This window comes from Meleagris gallopavo, chromosome 22, assembly GCF_905368555.1.
Source record: "Meleagris gallopavo chromosome 22, MGAL_WU_HG_1.1, whole genome shotgun sequence".
NCBI lineage: Eukaryota > Metazoa > Chordata > Aves > Galliformes > Phasianidae > Meleagris > Meleagris gallopavo.
In genome coordinates, this window is record NC_139425.1 from 925,699 (window position 1) to 942,545 (window position 16,847).

General features: G+C 52.5%; 1 protein-coding gene across 1 annotated transcript in view; it reads right to left on the minus strand.

Moving 5' to 3' along the window:
- Nucleotides 1-310: 310 nt before the first annotated feature.
- Nucleotides 311-16,847, minus strand: part of LOC100539630 (rho GTPase-activating protein 39-like) — a 41,753-nt gene continuing 25,216 nt past the window's right edge. The window contains exons 3-10 of the mRNA XM_085241474.1: nt 14,285-15,593; nt 11,712-12,258; nt 10,798-10,887; nt 6,740-6,813; nt 5,350-5,549; nt 3,962-4,053; nt 3,348-3,517; nt 311-2,934 (exon numbers count right to left, since the gene is read on the minus strand). Coding sequence (XP_085097600.1) covers nt 2,740-2,934; nt 3,348-3,517; nt 3,962-4,053; nt 5,350-5,549; nt 6,740-6,813; nt 10,798-10,887; nt 11,712-12,258; nt 14,285-15,593 — 2,677 coding nt within the window. The 3' untranslated portion in view covers nt 311-2,739. The remainder of the gene's footprint in view (nt 2,935-3,347; nt 3,518-3,961; nt 4,054-5,349; nt 5,550-6,739; nt 6,814-10,797; nt 10,888-11,711; nt 12,259-14,284; nt 15,594-16,847) is intronic.

Here is a 16,847-nt window from a genome sequence, read left to right on the forward strand (position 1 = left end):
TACTGCCCATGAACTTGCCTAATCCCTTTTTGACCCTGAAAGGTTCCCAAAGATCACTGGTCCCATGTGTTTCCCTATATCTGCTTCCACCTGTTCTCTCCCTAGTTTAACCAAATGCTCCATCATTGCTCCATCCAGCTTTAAGAACAACAGCAATAGCCCACAGCCTGGTTTTGAAGTGCTGACATCATGCTCATTCCCAAATTATTCATGAATTCCCCATTATTCATGAATCCTGACATCCAGGCTGGAAATGCAGCTTCAGGCAGACATGGCCGTGCTTTTTCACAAAAAAGAAAAACCAGGGACAAACATGGAGATCGTATTTATTATTATAACAGAGGAGAGGCTGCTTTACTGATTCGTATTTACAAATCTGTCAGCAAAGAAAGTAATATCCAGTGTAATTTATTAGCCTATTTTACAGCCCTGGCAAGAAGCATTTATATGTAATAGCAGCAAATGCCTATGCTCTGATTGCCTGCTACAGCTAAGTGCAAGGGATAGCATGGATGGCCGGGGTGGTGGCTGGCTGCAGGCAGTGTGTCTGCAGCCCAGAGAAGGGGCAGGCAGCAGGCAGCTGGCCCAGCCCCTTATGGAGGCTGAGATGCACACCCTGAGCCTGTTCAGTGATTGAAATTTTGGCAGAACACAGCAGAGCTGGTAACCACCTGCCTGCATTTCTGGGAATGCGGCCACACATCCGAAGCACAAGGAGGCTGGCATTTTTGAGGCCAAATAGAGCTGAATTGCTTGCAAGCACTGTGAAGGATGAGAGTGTAAAGCAGATCCTCGCACAGCTGTGGGGTTTGCAGGCCCAGTCCTGACAAGGGAACAAGGTTTCCTGGATCACAGAAGCACGGGGTACAAGGGGGACCATGACCCTCGGCTAACATAGGCACAAACTGAACTGCCACTGTGGAGGTCTCTGAGCAGAGCTGTGCTCTGGAAACCCTACTCAGAGAAGTTCAAATAGGCTCAGGGAACTCCCTGCACATGGTACCTTGTGCCCAAATGCTTGGCTCAGACTCAGACATCAATGTGAAACCTCCCTGCTGGGCTCCCCACTTGGTTCTGCAACACAGGGGGGCTCTCAGGTCCCTGCATGAAGGGAAGGGGTTGCAGAAATGCAAATGCAACCATGGATGCTACCAGCAGATGTAGCACTGCATGAACAACACCAGCACACAGCTTTTGCAGCAGACCTGCCTCCAGCAGGAAAAACACTTCAAAGAAAAAGGAGAATGCCAGAATGTCACAGAATTAGAAACTACTGTTTGCTAATAAGTATGCAACAGTATCTGGAGGCTGCGGGAAAATTTATGTGCTGCCTCTGAAAGATGGTGCCCCTGCAGTGCCTCACTTCTTGTTGGCACACAGAAAGTTGCAGGGGTTCAACTGCAGCAGAGAGGACACTGAGCTGCCTGCCTGCACTGCCCCATGCAGGCTCCACCACACTGCAGCTGCTCAGCCTGCTTCCACTCTTCTCTTCTCTCTCTTCACCTTCTCTTTAAGTCCTCTGCAACTCCAGTAGGGGTTTGGTGGGGAGAACACAGCTACCACAGCTGACACCCAGCAGAATCAGCATTTCACAGTGCTGCTGACTCTGCATGGAAGAGCATCTCAGCACAGGGGCAATTCTCACCTGCAGTGGTCTTCCCTCCTGTCTTTAGACCTGGCTGAACATGGGGGAGGACAGAGCATCTGGTGCTCAGAAAAGGAGGTGCTGTGGGTGCTCTGAGCACCTCTGGTTCTCAGCTGCTCTTCAGGAAAACTGGTATTGGCTTGTGCAGCATATGCAATGAGGGCTGGCTGAAAGGAGCTGCGAAGCTGTTGGGGTTACCTTCCCAGAGGACAAAGCCCACACTGAGGGATACCAAGGAGGTTATTGAATCTTCCTTTTGTCCCCGGGCCCCACAGTGTGAATGCTGCTGGTTTAGCTCAGCACTGGGCTGGCCCCGAAGCTGATCTCATGTGCTGTGCAGCTTTTAAGCTGCCTAAAGGAGAGGGTGAGGTGGATATTGTGCTGAGCCAGCCTGCCAGAGCTCCCAGGATCTCCCTCTGGCCACCCAGCAGCAGCAGCTCAGGCATCTCCTCTTCCAGGTCTGCAATATGCTTCCACTGACCTTGGCAGCCCAGGGAATGCCTCTGCCTCAGTGAAAATCCCCTGCACCTTCACATCCCTCTACCAACAGCATTGTGGGGTACCAGAACAACCCTTACACCTTCAAACAAGTCTGCAGAGGTGGACTAGGCTGGCTCCATGGCAATGAAATTATCCCCAGAGAGGCGGTGTTTCCACCAGGACCAGAGGGAAACACTCGTGTCACAATGCAGGGGCAATGTCCTCCTACCTGAAGCCAACTCTGCCTTCAGAACGGAGATGGAGAGTCTCACTGTCCCAGGGTGCAGTGTCTCATGGATGTCACAGCTCCTTCAATGAACAGCCAGTCCTGCAGCTCCAAGGAGGCCATTCCCCCTCTGACACACCCAAGAAGGCCAAGAACCACCGCATCTGGGCTGGTATGTCCAAGGACTTCCAGGTCCTATTGCTTAACATCCCATGCCTTCCAGGATTGTCTAGTCCTTGTCTTTGAGGTCTTAAGTTGGGAGATGTTTGGGGGCTAACCCAGAGTGTGATAACAGCAAGGACAACAGAAAAAGTATAAATGGAGGGGAGAAGACTTCAGGCACCCAACAACTCCCCAGAGCAACGTCCTGGACCCCAGGGCCAGCTCCTCAGACCAGCCCTTTGATGAAGCTTGTGTCTAAGTGCACTATCAGCATGCGAAGAAAGGACATTTCCTTGCGTGTGTTCTCAAAGATAATGCGAGGGTCGTCAGACTGACAGCGCAGGCAGTTGGGGGCCATCACCATGGCCAGGTTGTTCACATCCATCTTTGTTCTGCCCACATTTGATGGCTGAGCAAAGATCTGCAAGTGGTAAGGAAAAGTTGAGCTGGAGCAGCAGAAAAGGACAAGAGACTCCAAACACGGGGTCTAAGAAGAGGTGCAAGGACAGCAGAGATGTGGCTCCCTGAAGGGCAACACCCCAACCACCATTCATCCACAGGGAAAGACCACCACGCTCTGACAGAGCCGATGGTGCGGCAGCCTCTGCAGGCAGGGAATATCCTGCAGATCCCAACCTGTCCCTGTTTGAGAACAGTCCCATACCCCGCAAGATTGGGAACACTGTCACCCAGCAAAACTCCCTCCATTAATCCCACCTTAAACATGCGTGAGAGGCCCTAACAGCCACCTGATGGCACAGCACAGCTCTCCTGCTAACCGTGCCCCTTATGTCCTGGGCTGGTGGCAGAGAAGCAGATGGCTGGGCTGCCTACCTGCAGGAAGTGTATGAGGTAACACAGCACCAGTTTGTTGAGCTCCGGCAAAAGCTGCACCACGGCCACAGCAGCATCAGGGTTCTCATAGTTGCTGATACACTCTTTGTAGAACTCCTGGGGGATCACGGGCTCCTCCAGCTCCCGATACCATAGCTTGAGGAGAGAGGCTGCACAGAAAGGGTGCATGAGAACAACTCTGGTTGCCTTCCTACCATGTTCAGAGACAAACTAGACAAGCAGACAAAATGCCACAGGAACCAGAAGGCAGATAAAGGATTCTGCACTTCTGCTGCTTCACCTTAGAGGGTAACTCAGAGATGCTGAAAGCAAAACTGCTGCTGCTGGCCGGGTCTCAGCTGCCCTGCACGCTGCCTGGCTTGCACAGCCTCACTCTGACAGATCCTCCACCACCCCCAATGCTTTCCCATGGACAGCATTTGGAAAAGCAGCAGAAAGGCACAGAATAAAAAGCCAGTTGGTGATGACAGCTCACAGAGTACAGTGGTGTGTACGTATCCCCAGGCAGCAGCACGTATCCTGGGCTGCTCCTACTCGTTCCCCTCTGCTCTGTACCATGGCTGAGGCTGCACACACACGTGGCATTCCCTTACCTGGGATGTTGGGGTCACTGAGGCCACTTGGAATTCTCCACTGATCCACCTGCAACTTCAGTGCATTGACTTCATCTATGTCTCCGGGTATCCTGCAAGCAAAGGCACAGCAAGGACACTTCAGAAGGCAAATGGTACATGGCAATATGCCTGGTGTGGCGGCTGGCCAGCAAACCATGCCTCCAAAAGTGCTTCTGGGGCACTGGGGAGAAGGGAGCACAAACCAGCAGCAGCTACAGAAGCAGCTCATCAGAAAGAATGCTTTTAGACACAGCTTTAAAATGCAGGTAGAAGAGCCACCTGTCTCCTTCCCTCACACATCAGCTGTAACTGGCCCTCCAGCAGCACAGTCAGCCCAGAGATAAAAGCACCTCTGGCTAAAATATGCCAAGATATCAGAAACTATTGCAAGGCAAAGTTGATTCTTTTGTGACTTACCTTCAATTAATTTTAATAACTGAAAAACTAACACAAATCTTAAAACAAGCAAACAACAAAAGAAAACCAAACTCAGAGCCCTGAGTTCATCATACAGATACTCTGTCTCTCTGGAATCCTCACGTGCTCATCCACAGCAGAACATCCTGAGTTGTGTGCATCATCAAGGCTGAAGTGCTGCATTTGATGAACTGCTTTTATCTGACAGTTTCTGTCATCCTTTTATAATTGCTTTCAGACACTGGAGAGTACTGATCGGCATTGGTCTGCCTTTCAGCATGACCTGCTCAGGGAGATCCCACATGTGATAATTATCTGCAACTTCTCAAGTGTTAATTACCCACTGAAAGCAGGAGAAAAGCAGCAAACCTACAAGTAGGGCACTGTATTAAGGTCAGTGCAAGCTACTCTCTAGCAAAGCCCCGTTCTACAGCCTGCCTCCTGCAAGGGATGCTGCAGTCACAGCAGTGCAGTGCAGTGCAGTGGTCCCTGTCTGGTGCTGTCCTTCCTAGTCAGTTCAGACTTCCATCTACCAGGCAGCCCCTTCCTTCCCAGGGAGTACAGCCAGCACCAAAGGAGCACATGGGCTCACAGGGGAACAGACTTTCTCCAGAAGAGACGTGGGAAGCTCACACACCATGGCTGCAGATGCGGCTCCACCAGCAGCCTGAGCTTGTCCCTTCCCTGCACTGGCAGCCACTGCTGTCTGACAGAAATTCAGTGCTGTGCTGTCACAAGCTCAAATCACACCTAGGGTTTCCCTTGTGACAATACATGCAAATGGATTGATGCTACTTGACCACCCTGAGCCTGGGAAAGATCATTGCTTTCTGTTTGGCAGTGTGCTCTTCTCAGGGAAGGGGAACCCCGCGGAGGTCAATCGCCAGTTCTCAGCTTTCAGGATTGATGTGTGGGTGGATCAAAAGTAACACAGAACCCCACAGGCTCACCTGAAAATCCCTTCAGTCTGTTCTCCTCCCAGAGCCAGGACCTGCTGCGACAGCTGCGTCTGCACCCAGGGCAGCTTGTGGCCCGGGTACATGTCCTGCTGCCGCAGCATGATCTCCTCCAGAGAGCTGCCAAACAGCGACGGCGTCACGATGGCGTTTCTGGCATGTGTGATCTCCTCCACTGTCGGCTTGCGGAGGCCCTGGGGACAGAGGAGATCTGAGCACAGCCGTGGGCTGAGGGCTGCTCGCGTGTGTGCCACCTCTGGGAGCCCCCCAGCAGCCCTGGCTCTGCACGCGCTATAACTGAGGGGAGCCAAGGCATTCAGCTCAAAACGAGCGAGCAGCTGCTGCCTGCTGGCGGGGGGCGGCTTTGGAGTTTGGGGTGTCGTTGTGGGGGTGTGCATGCGGAGCAAAGCCAGCTCCGCGGGGAGCGCGCAGGGCCCAGTCTGTGCCTGGGCTGCAGCCGGGCCAGCAGAGGGCATGCGAACACCGGCCCCAGCTCAGCAGAGCGCCTGGTCGCAGGACAGCTGAACGACAGCCCTGGGAGAGGAGAATTTCAGCTATGTTCAAGCCCAGCGCCCGGCTTTGGATCACCCTCAGAGGTGCTAAAGGGCTCTGAGAAGCGCACACAAGAGAGCATCCAGAAACTGTTCCTACTGAAGGACACTCTGGAAGCGGTCGTCGATGCTCCCTGGGAACTCCCAGAGCCCATGGGGAGCAGCAGCCACTGGGCACAATGTGTGACCGTACATCTCCTGCTCTGCCCCTCGGGAACGACAGCAGTGTCACCCCTCCCAAGATATTTCAGCTATCTGCTCGCCGTACACAGAGTCCAGATGGCAAGGACACCCCAGAGGGATTTGCAGAAATAAAAGACAACCGGATCTGGCTCAGAGGCCTGGGATGGACGGGCTGGGGCTCCATGCCAGCATTCACAGCTCCATGCAGAGGAAAGGGAGGGGGGGGATTTCCAGAGCACAGAGGCCTGCTCTGCACCAGGCATCTCTAGTGAGTGACATCTTGAGCTGGAAATGGACGACTCTACAGTAAACCAGCTACAAGAGCAGGCCCATGCAAGCTCTAAGGGTGCAAATGGAGATTCCCCAGCGATGGGCATCCCCTGCAGATAGCTCCTATTGCCCTGGAGACTGGAAGCCATCAGCTTTGTCCTCCAGGTCCCCAAGGCCGCAGCACAGCAGCAGCCTTCTCCCACACATCCACGGGGAGATGAGCCATGAGCGATGAGCAAGCCTCCTCCGCTCTCTCTATCTCCATTTTCCATCACTGAATCAGCAGTGGCCTCCGAGTGTCACAGGGCTGACACCTCTGGGACCTGGAAAGCAGAGCACTGCAAGGCACCCTGAGCCCCCGGCACCACACAGCCACTCACCTTCTTGCCCCCAGTGACGGCTACTTTCTGGAGTTTGCGGTAGCAGTATTTGGCATACGTGCTGATGGGCAGACCTGGCAGGAAGGAGAAAGGAGCTGTCAGCCCACAGCACCGTGCTGCTGCCACAGCTCCGTGCAAAGCACCAGCACAGCAGTTTGCACTGGCACAAACATCCACCCCCATTCTGTGCAGCCTGTTCTGCAGGCAGGGCAGAGGCTGCTGAAACTTCCCATGGAGCACACCGAGCCCTCCCGGCCCCGCAGCCCCATGGCAGGTGGTGTCAGTGCAAGTTGGTGCTTGGGCTCCGAGGGATCTGACCTGTGACTCAAGGCTTGCAGCTCTGCACCTCACAGCCCTGCACACACACAGTCTGACCCCTGACTCAGTGCCCGGCATGGGCTCACATGCGAGCATGAGTCCCCATTCCCGCTGCATAGCAGAAGCTGTGGGGCTCACAGGCACAGGGCTGGGAATCCAAATGATGCATGAGCTTCACAATGAGCACACAGAGCCAGCCTTTTCCCAGGAAAGATTTCAAGCGTTTTAAACAAATTGTTTATGATTCAAACACTGGGATAGTGAGAGAGGCAGCAGTGTGCCAGGGCCAGAGAGCCAGCATCAGCACCGAGCCTGAATGAAGGCAGCGAGGGAAGGCGCAGGAATGCACAGGGTTCTCTCAGCTTCCCAAGGGCCTGCAGGAAGCTCTCCCGCTCTCCTGGCTGCAGCCTCCTCCAGTGCAGCCTTCAAACATAAGACTGAGGTGTGCTCTGTGAGGCTAACCTGGTGTACCAGAGCCCGGCGGTGTCACCACGAGAGCCACAGCCTTCTGCAGGAAGGGCTGCTCTTTGCTTGGTTCAGCTCTGAGGGCAGCAGAGCCAGGATTCACAGAGCTAATCCCCCTGTGACACCAAGAGAAATATTTGCTCTGACAGAGCAACTCATTGCTGGGAGAGTTTTCCAAAACTGTTGGCCTTTTGTTCTTTTCCGAGTCAAACCCAAATTGCTTGCTGAAAGCACTGAATAGATCTGCCCTATTTGATTCCCTGCCAGGCTTAAAGCTTGCAACAGAGTTCAAAATACTTGTGGCTTTTAAAATCTACATTCTGGTCAGATGCTGTTTATTTCAGAGCAGCCTTTCAAGAGCTCTATAGCTTAGGTAAGCTGGTCAGGATCCTGGAGTTCCTCAAATGCTCTCGATGCAGGAAGAGGACAAGCTTCCCTAGCAGAGCAACACGTCCCTCTGTGCTGGAGGAGACACAACAGCATCCTGCAGGCAGGCACGTCCAGGTGAAGCTCCCTTCCTGCTTTCCCAGGAACTCCGAGGGAAAGGCCTGAACCCCAGCTGGCACTGCCTGCAGTGCATGCCCTGCTCCAGCCACGCTCACACTGCGCCCACCCGACCCTGCAGCCACATTCCTGCCCTCCCCACTCCCATCCCCAGCCAATGGCTGCAGCCAGGACAGGTGGCCTTGGCCTGGCAGGGCTGCCATGGGGTAATTCCACTTCTGTGAGCGCACGGCAGGCCGATGGAATCCAGGCTGAGCTGCCATTTCCTGTGGTCCTGCAGCAGCCCCGCGAGCTCAGGAACAGAAGACTCCTCACAACCCACAGAGTGAAAAACAGTTTGCAAAGGAAAATATTTTCCCATGTGCTGGCCTAAAAACACATGCGGAGAGCTTCTTGAAGAACCTCTCCTTTTATAACAAGTTAAAACCTATGCAAGGCACATGGGGGAACATACCTTCTGGAACATGCTCTCCTGCCAAAAAATGTCTTAAAAATGTGGCAAACAACACGGATGGGAGCCCAGCCCTGGACGCATACTTTCACACAGCAGGAACCATTGTGTTTGTGTGCCCAGCACTGCACCCTCACGAGATCCTTCTGCACCTTTAGTTTTCACAGCCCTGCAGACCCCGTGCCAGCACCAAGCTGGCAGCTCATTATCTGCCTCTTTGTACAGCTCAGAGCTTCTAAGGCCAGCAAACATTCCTGCGGGATCAGGAGACAATCGTCCTTGTAAAAGCAGATCGTTTATTTCTACTCATTCTTCTGCCTTTCAATGGGTTACTGAGCCGTGAAAGGATCTTGCACCACCTCCATACCTCATCTACCCACAGAGAATTAGGCTGGAAGATGAAGATTGCATAGGTAAGCGTGGGAAACTTCACAGTATTTCTTTGGGTGCCTGTCAGATGCTAAACGCTTGCTCACCCTCCTGTTTGCTTACAAGCTCAAAGGGTATGGGGGGGAATTATGGCTCTGACTCCACTTTTCTCTGAAAGACATACATATCTTTGCATATATCACCAAATTGTTTGAAGACACTACATTTAACTTCCTTATAGATTTCTCTGTTAAATTGTTGCTAAATTGCCAAGCATCTAAGTATCTCATGGCTACTAATTAACTTCCCAGAACAAGCCTGCAGCTTCAGGAACCTCACAAGGAAGGCAGATGGGGCTGGTGGAGCAGACGTACCCCGAGGAACAGCACGGACATCCCAGCACTTCCAGCAGGATCGCCCTGAGCTGCAGCTCCTCTGGGCTCCCTCCAGAAGAAACCCTCCCATTGCTGTCACTCGTGGAACGCTGTGTCCAGCCCTGCCCTGCGTGCCTCCTGTGCTGCACTTTGCACTCTGTGCCTGCGGGCAGAAGGTCAGCTATCCTAAAACCCCATTTCACTCCCAGAGCGGGTCTTTTGTTTGCAATGAAGCATGCAGAGTCCTGTGAAGGGAGCAGCACGTGGCCTGTCATCAGAGCCCCAGTGAAGGCCACAAAAGCATTTCTGATTTTCAAGTGCTTCTTTCTGCAGACTTAATAAAGTTTCCTTGGTGTGCTGTTTGAGTACAAGTTCTTACCTATGTATTTAAGTAAAAACTACCTCTACCTTCTTCCTAAGCCCAAGCCTTGCACACAGCACAGGGGGAATTTCACAGCAGAGCCTGCTCAGCCCACAGGTGGAGCACGCCCTGTGCAGAGCGAGGGAGCTGTCCTATAAGATACCAAAGTCCCTCTAACAGCAGCACGATGACTTTTCAAAGGCTCGGAATGGGCTAAACTCTGCAGGGCCTGAACAGGAGAGGAAAAAGCCACATTCCTCCCCTAAACGATGAGGCCATTTCAGGTCTCTACTCTGAGTCCCACAGGAAGGCTGGCTGGCTCACACTGGGCAGCAGCTCTGAACAGGGGCTGTGACCAAGGAGCAACCTGGGCTGCCTGCCACACCTGCAGGTGCCACCTGAGGGCAATCTCTGCAGCAGTGCAGCTGCCAGGTCCCCACTGATGCTGGAGCCAGGCAGGAAGCAGCATCCAGCTCCCTTCAGTGAAAGACACTGAGGCTGCCATAAACAAACTGCTACCTGACATGAACGCACAGGCTTGGCTCCAGTTTCCTAGAAACAATATAAAAACTTGAACAGATTCAGTCTGGGAAGATTTTCGGCCAGACAAAGTACTATCTGTTCTCCTGCAGGCAGCAGTAAAACATGAGTCTGGAGTAATATGTGAATTCTTGTCCATTCAGCACAGATGTTAACTGTGCTCTGGCTGCAAGAGCAGAGGGACTGCCCAGTCCAGAAAGCGTGGGCAAGGGTACACCTGTACTTGGGCAAGGCAGAGCTCTTCACCAGATGTCAATGTCCCTGTGAAGGTCCTCAGGTTGAGTTGTGGCTTTCAACGTCCATAGCAACTCTGAGACAGATTCTTTTCACAGTGCTGGCTCGTGTGGCTTCTAACACTGGAATGTGCCATAGAGAAATCTGTGGCACATACAGATGGGCAGAATGACAGCCTAAGGTCTGCAGCCAAGTTAAAATCCCTGTTCAGTGAATGAAAGGGTTCCCACTGCTGCCATGGGCACCTACACCCACCCAATGCCCACCCGCACTGCTCCCTTCTGCCCACACTCCAGCCAGACCCCACACAAAGCCCTTAAGCAAAACTTCCTAAATCTAAGCCTACGCACTCAAATAAATGATCTGATTTTCAGCAGAGCTCAGCAATCAAGCGCATCTGAAGTCAGCGCAGCCCTCCGTTTTGTTCCCTGCCTCCCTTTACCTTCCTCCTCGGTGTTTTGTTTCCTCTTTTTCCTGGATTTTGAATTCTTCTTGTTCTTCAGATCCACAAGCTCCTTGATACGCTGCGCAACTGAAAAGTCAAAGCACCATTACGTGAGCAACAGAGGAGACCAAATGCTCCCTGTCCTCCACTGTTTCAGTGCGGTGCAATTAATACTGTGGCACGACAAAATTCCAAAGCCCAGCAGTGTCCACAGACAGGAACGAAAGCAGCCAGCCCAGCTCCAGGACAAGGAAGGTCTGCTCAGGGTCCTGTACCACAGCCAGCTCCAAACGCGCCCTCTGAGGGGCCCAGGACATCACTCAGCTTCTCTGAATGGCCACGCAGTTGAGAAGGGGGTCCAGGCAACAAGCTGATACCTAAATAAACTCATTGCCCAAATACCAGCAGAAGCAATAACCCACTTAAATAGTTCAGATTACTACCCCTGATGCGTGGATCCTGGTGCTGGCAGGGATTTTTTGCTCCAGGAACAAGCATAGCTGCAAGGAATGGTTTTGGGGAGAATCCTCACGAAAACCCTAATGAATGCTGCATATCCAGCACTGCAGCACTGCTGCCCCAAGGACCTAGATGTGCTTTGGGCAGAATCTCTGCACCAGCTCTGAGGATTCATGGGAGGCACAAACCTACGTTTGAAGCCTCAAGTGGGAATAAGTGTTCTGGATTTTTGAGACCGGACAAATCACAACAAGCACTGCTGAAATAGTCACAAATCAACCAATAAATACCCTCAAGGGAGATGAGCTGACGGCAGTTTCCTCCTGCCAAGGAAGGACGGACTCCCCTAGCACGTGGTGCTGGGGAACAAGCTCTGGCTGTAACTACCTGCTTACTGCCTATTTCTTACACAGAACCCACCAGAGCGCTGCTGGTGTGTGTGAGGCACTTACTGTTTTCATCACTGTCCAGGTGGCGATAGATGTAACCTTCCAGATAGGACTGGAATTTGGGCGATGGGGAGAAAAAGGCCAAACTGATGGCCATCAGTTCCCAGCCCCACGCCAGGCTTCGGTAGCAGGTGTTATCTGTTGTCTGCCGGATCAGCTGTATGTACAGCTCGTCCCGTAAGCCTTGCATGCTCCAGCACTTGGTGACCGTGACCAGCGCCACGTGATTGCGGTCCATGCGAGTCTGGCGATCTCCCATGTAGCTCTGCACCAGTTTGAACATCTCACACGCCTCTTTCTTGATGGTGCGGCTGCTTGTGATGAGCATTGGCTTTTTGATAGAGCCGCCGTTCCACGACAGCATGTTGGAGATGGAGATCCTGCGGCGGAAGATGCCCTGAGTGTGCATGTTCAGGTTTTTAGAAGCCCAGTCTGCCATGCTGCTCTGGGAGATGGGCTTCCGCAGGGTGTTGTAAGAGAAGTGGTATCCCATACAGCTGCCAGGCTGCCCGCTGCTCTCCTGCTTGGGGTCCAACTCTATTGCTCCGGGCTGCAAAGGAGAAAAGACGTGTTAAAAGCAGCTTAGCTGACTCCTAGCCCCGACAGAAAAATTCACAACAGTGCGTCATGGGGCTACCAGCAACTGCAAAGCAGTGCATCTGTACAAAACACGGCTTTGTGCTGCTTGTTGCTGACAACTGCAGATCTGCAAGAGCCAGGTTGGCACTTTCACACACTGACACCATCCCCAAGGGCAGCACTGGAGCACAGAGAAACGGGGCTGCTTGTCCCAGCTGTCCTAGAGCTGCTGGGAGCAGTGCAGGCAGGAGCTGGGCCGGCTTCTCAGGCAGCAGGCACACACCAAGGAGTCAGCCATCCCAGAGCTCATGTGCTCCATGTACAAGTCCACTCATCACAAGCGCACAGGGCATGAAGCCAAGACAAAGGGCTTCTTTTCCCTCAGACATTGTGTGCAATCTCACATGCAGCACTTGCCCAGCCTTCTTCCCCATCTCAAAGGATAACTACATAATTAGAGCTCTGCTATCACTGATCCCAAGAAAATTATGGTTAATAACTACTTGTGAGAAAAATACACTCATTTTGCCAGTCTCGAATTCAGTTCTGGACGGAAGCAGCCTGGGACACATGCTGAACTCAGACACCCAGCAAGCTGATAGAGGAAACAGACCGTTTTCTTCAACCTCCCATTCCCACCTACAGCCACTAAGTGCTCAACAGCCCGCAGTGCACGCTGCGTTCTCCAAGGAGATCCCTGGCAAGAAGGAAAAAGCCAACCAAGATGATCTTGTTGATCTTGTGGTTTTTGGTTTCAAAAAGAAGACTAAGAAACAGAAATCACGTAATGAGACAGCAAAGGCCCTCAGTGAGCCCCAAAACACTTTGCTTCTGACACACACAGAGCACTTCCCTTCTCTGTATGGTGCATCATGGACACACCATGGACACACCATGCTCAGCTCTGCCCTGGCCCTGTACCAAAAGTCACACCTCCCAGCTCATCAGAGCAACCTGAAACAGGCAGGGAGCTTCACTAAGTTTCCTCAGGGAAAGCCAGGGACTAACAAATAGGAGCAAAGAAGAGGGTGCAAATGGAGCTGCCTGCTGTGCAGGGCTGTCTGCTGCATCCCACGGGAGAGCTGCGGGCCTGGGCTGCACAGCAGCAGAGATGTAACAGTGGAGAAAGCAAAGGGAGAAAGCACCAAGGCTGCACTGGACATGAGGTGACTTCAGTGGAAATTAAATCTGAAATTAAACCGTGTGCCATGAGGGTCCTCCGAATCCTAACAGGAGGAAAGATGGCAAACTAAATCCTGCCAAAGTGTTGTGTGGTGGAGAACAATGGCACCAGTCACGCAGGCACACAGATGGGCTCTAAAACAGCTGCTTCCAACAAAAAGATCCTGGGGACACCATCAGCAGTTTTCTGAACACTTCAGCTCAATGCTGAGGAGTGACTGGAAGGGAGAACAGAACATAAGGAACCATCACAAATGGATGAGAGTGAAAAAGACAAAATGCTGTCAAGCTGCTGTGCAAATCCTACCCCTGCTTCACATTCCCCACCAATCCTGGGCACCCCAGCTCAGACAGGACACACAAGGGCAAAGGCTACCAAAGAAGATATGAGGACCACTAAAACTGCAGGCAATAGACCTACAACAATGAACAAACGACTTTTAACAGGGGACATAACTTGCACCACTGGCACTGCTGCCACAGATGCTGCATGTTAACCCCTGGGCTGACCCATCCGCATCCTTCTGAGCTTTCACACCCCGAGATTCATCTTCAAGCTCTTTGACAAAGTGTAATGGAGCTTCCTGGCCACAATACAAACCACAGCAGCACAGAGGACCTGCTGCACAGGCACACCAACCCCTCCACCACCTCCTCTTCTCCCTGCCTACAAAGCCCTGCCGCTCCGTGAGCTGCTTGCTGTCCTGCAGGCACTGCGCAGTGTGCAGCACAGGCACTGACCCCCGGAGCAGCCCAGGCTCAGCACCACGACACTCCAGAGACACACGAGTTAACCTGGGGCAGACGGGAGGTACCTGGGAGGAGCGCCGCGTGGCACCTGACGAAGCCAAGCTGGTCCGGCTGGTCACATTCTTTTCTAAAGAATCTACTTTCTCAAAAGTCCTCTTCTGCCGCACTGTGTCCTGCAGAGCAGCCATGTCGCTGGGGAAGCTGCCCCTGCTCTCCAGGCCCTGTCTGTACAGAGACCTACTACTGGCCGAGATGTCATCCCTCGAGCTCCGGTTGATGCACTTTTTCAGGTGGTCGGACTGGAATCGGACTTTGCCGCTCTCTGCAGGGATGCCGCTCTCCAGACTTTGAGCATCAAGGCTGGCTTTGCTTCCCCGGCAGGCTGCTGACCTGCCCACCACAGCACGCATCTCAGCGATCAGCTTGTCATTCAGAGCCGTGAGCTCGCTGCTGCTGCCCACAGAGCCGGGCCGCCCCTGGCCTGCGCCCTGCCTCCTTCCTTTCCTTTTTCTCAAGCTTGGAGAAGGGCCGGTCGAATAACCGGAATCCTGATGGCTTATAGCAGTTGGGTACTCTTGAGTCTGAAGGCTGTTCTGCCGACTGTGGTGGGCTTCTATGCTCTTGAGAACGTTGGCTTCCAAGATCCTCCAAGACTGCTTGAAGCTGTCCTTTGATGCCAGCTGACCAGGCAGTTTAGTAGAGCCATCAGCTGTTGCAGTGGCCGAGTGGGAGACTTTGGAAGACTGGTCAACATTGACCATGTGTTTGATGTATTCTCTGCCAGCTGGGCTGTACTCAGTGGAAGAAGGATTTCTTGCATGTTTCTTTGCAGCTTGTTGCTGCTGCACACTTGGATGCTGTAATAGTTTGGTTGGTTGCAGCTGTTTCTTTAAGCTATTGCTTGGTGACCTTGGTGGAGACATCCCACTCACACCGATGCTCTCAGTGTCCATATCTACTGGCGGCTCGTCGTAAATTGGAGACTCCAAAGACGGCTCATCGTATATAGGTGCAGGGGAGGCGTACTTGGGGGAGGCAGGCTGGGGGGTTCCTGTCTGGCTCCTTGGAGGAGTCTGAGAAGCTGGACCATTCATCAGCACAAGGCAAAACCCGCCGTTCTCCGTCTTTTTGATTTGCATAGACTGCTTTCCTTCTCCGGGAGGTGTTTGCTTTGTGGCTCCAGGGCTCTGGGACACGGATTGAGGCTGAGCATAAATGGCTGGTTTTGGAAGAGATTTCTGGCTGTTGGTCTCCGGAGCGCACTGCAGATGAAGGGAACTGTTTGAAGAGCCCGGGACCTGCTTTAAACTGTTCACTTTGACCAACATGGCTGCTTTTGTACCTGGCAGAGGCTGCCAGTGGGTAGGAGTCTCCCTAAAGGAAGAAAGGCACAAACGGAGAATTATTAAAGAATGTTATTAATTCAATTATCCTCTACTTCTGCCACGTATCAGAATGTTAGCACCAAAGCACCTGAAGATCCCCCAGCTACGTGGGCTTCTCATAGTTGTTGTTTGTTTTTTGTTTTTTTTTTTCCTAGAGATCCCCCTTCCTGAAATAACAACACATTGCTGCTACACACATGAGAAAAATCTGAGTCACCAAAAGCAGAACAAGGAGATAAAACAAGTTCTTCCTACTGCAACCTGTTTGGTGTCAGCAGCACCAAGACAGGAAGCAGCCTACTCTTCCAAAGGCTCATTAACTACAACAGCAGACAGAATGACCAGCTGAAGGTCAGTAAGCTTTTCTAAAGCACTCCAGCAGCTAGCAGAAAAATTACAGAACCACAGAACAGTTTGGGTTGGAAGGGACCTTAAAGAACATCCAATTCCAACCCCACGTCATGGGCAGAGACACCTCCCCACTGCATTAGGTTGCCCAGGGTCCCACCCAACCTGGCCTTGAGGACCTTCAGGGATGGGCCCCATGGCTTCTCAGGGCAGTCTGTGCCCGTACAGTAGAGTATTTCTCCCTAACATGTAACCTAAATCTCCCTTCTTTTGGTTTAAAGCCATCGCCCCTTCTCCTATTCATTACACTCCCTGATTAGGAGTCCCTGTCCAACTTTCTTGTTGGCCCCTGTAGGTACTCAATAAGGTCTCCCCAGAGCTTGCCCTTCTCCACGCTGAACAGCCCCAGTGCTCCCAGCATTCCAGGAGGGGTGCTCTACAAATAACCCTGCCTGTTCATTTACAAACTGTCAAACAATTATAAAAATCCTTCCAGAGCATAGTTATTTTTCTAATCTAAGTTTGTAAATCCATGTTTATTTTACAGCAAAACCTATGAGGTCTACAGGAGGTGCTATGGGGTGGACGTCTCCGGTTATGGGATGTCTGGTCGGTCGGGTAGGTCCTTCCAGTACAGTCCAGATGTCCACAGATCTGGTTCCCTTGGTTCCACTCAGCTCTCACAGCTTTGCAAACCTCTTCTGCCAGAGATGCTCGGTGCCTCGAGATGGTGCTCAGCATCAGCCACAACCCAGCAGGCTCCCTGCAGCCTCCCAGTCCCACAAGCACGTTCTGCAGCGTAACATCACCCCGCTGCCGGGCAGCAGCTGCACTCAGTCTGTACCCAGGAGCTCTGAGAAGGCAGAGAAAAGGCTGTGGAACCAGCCCAGCATTT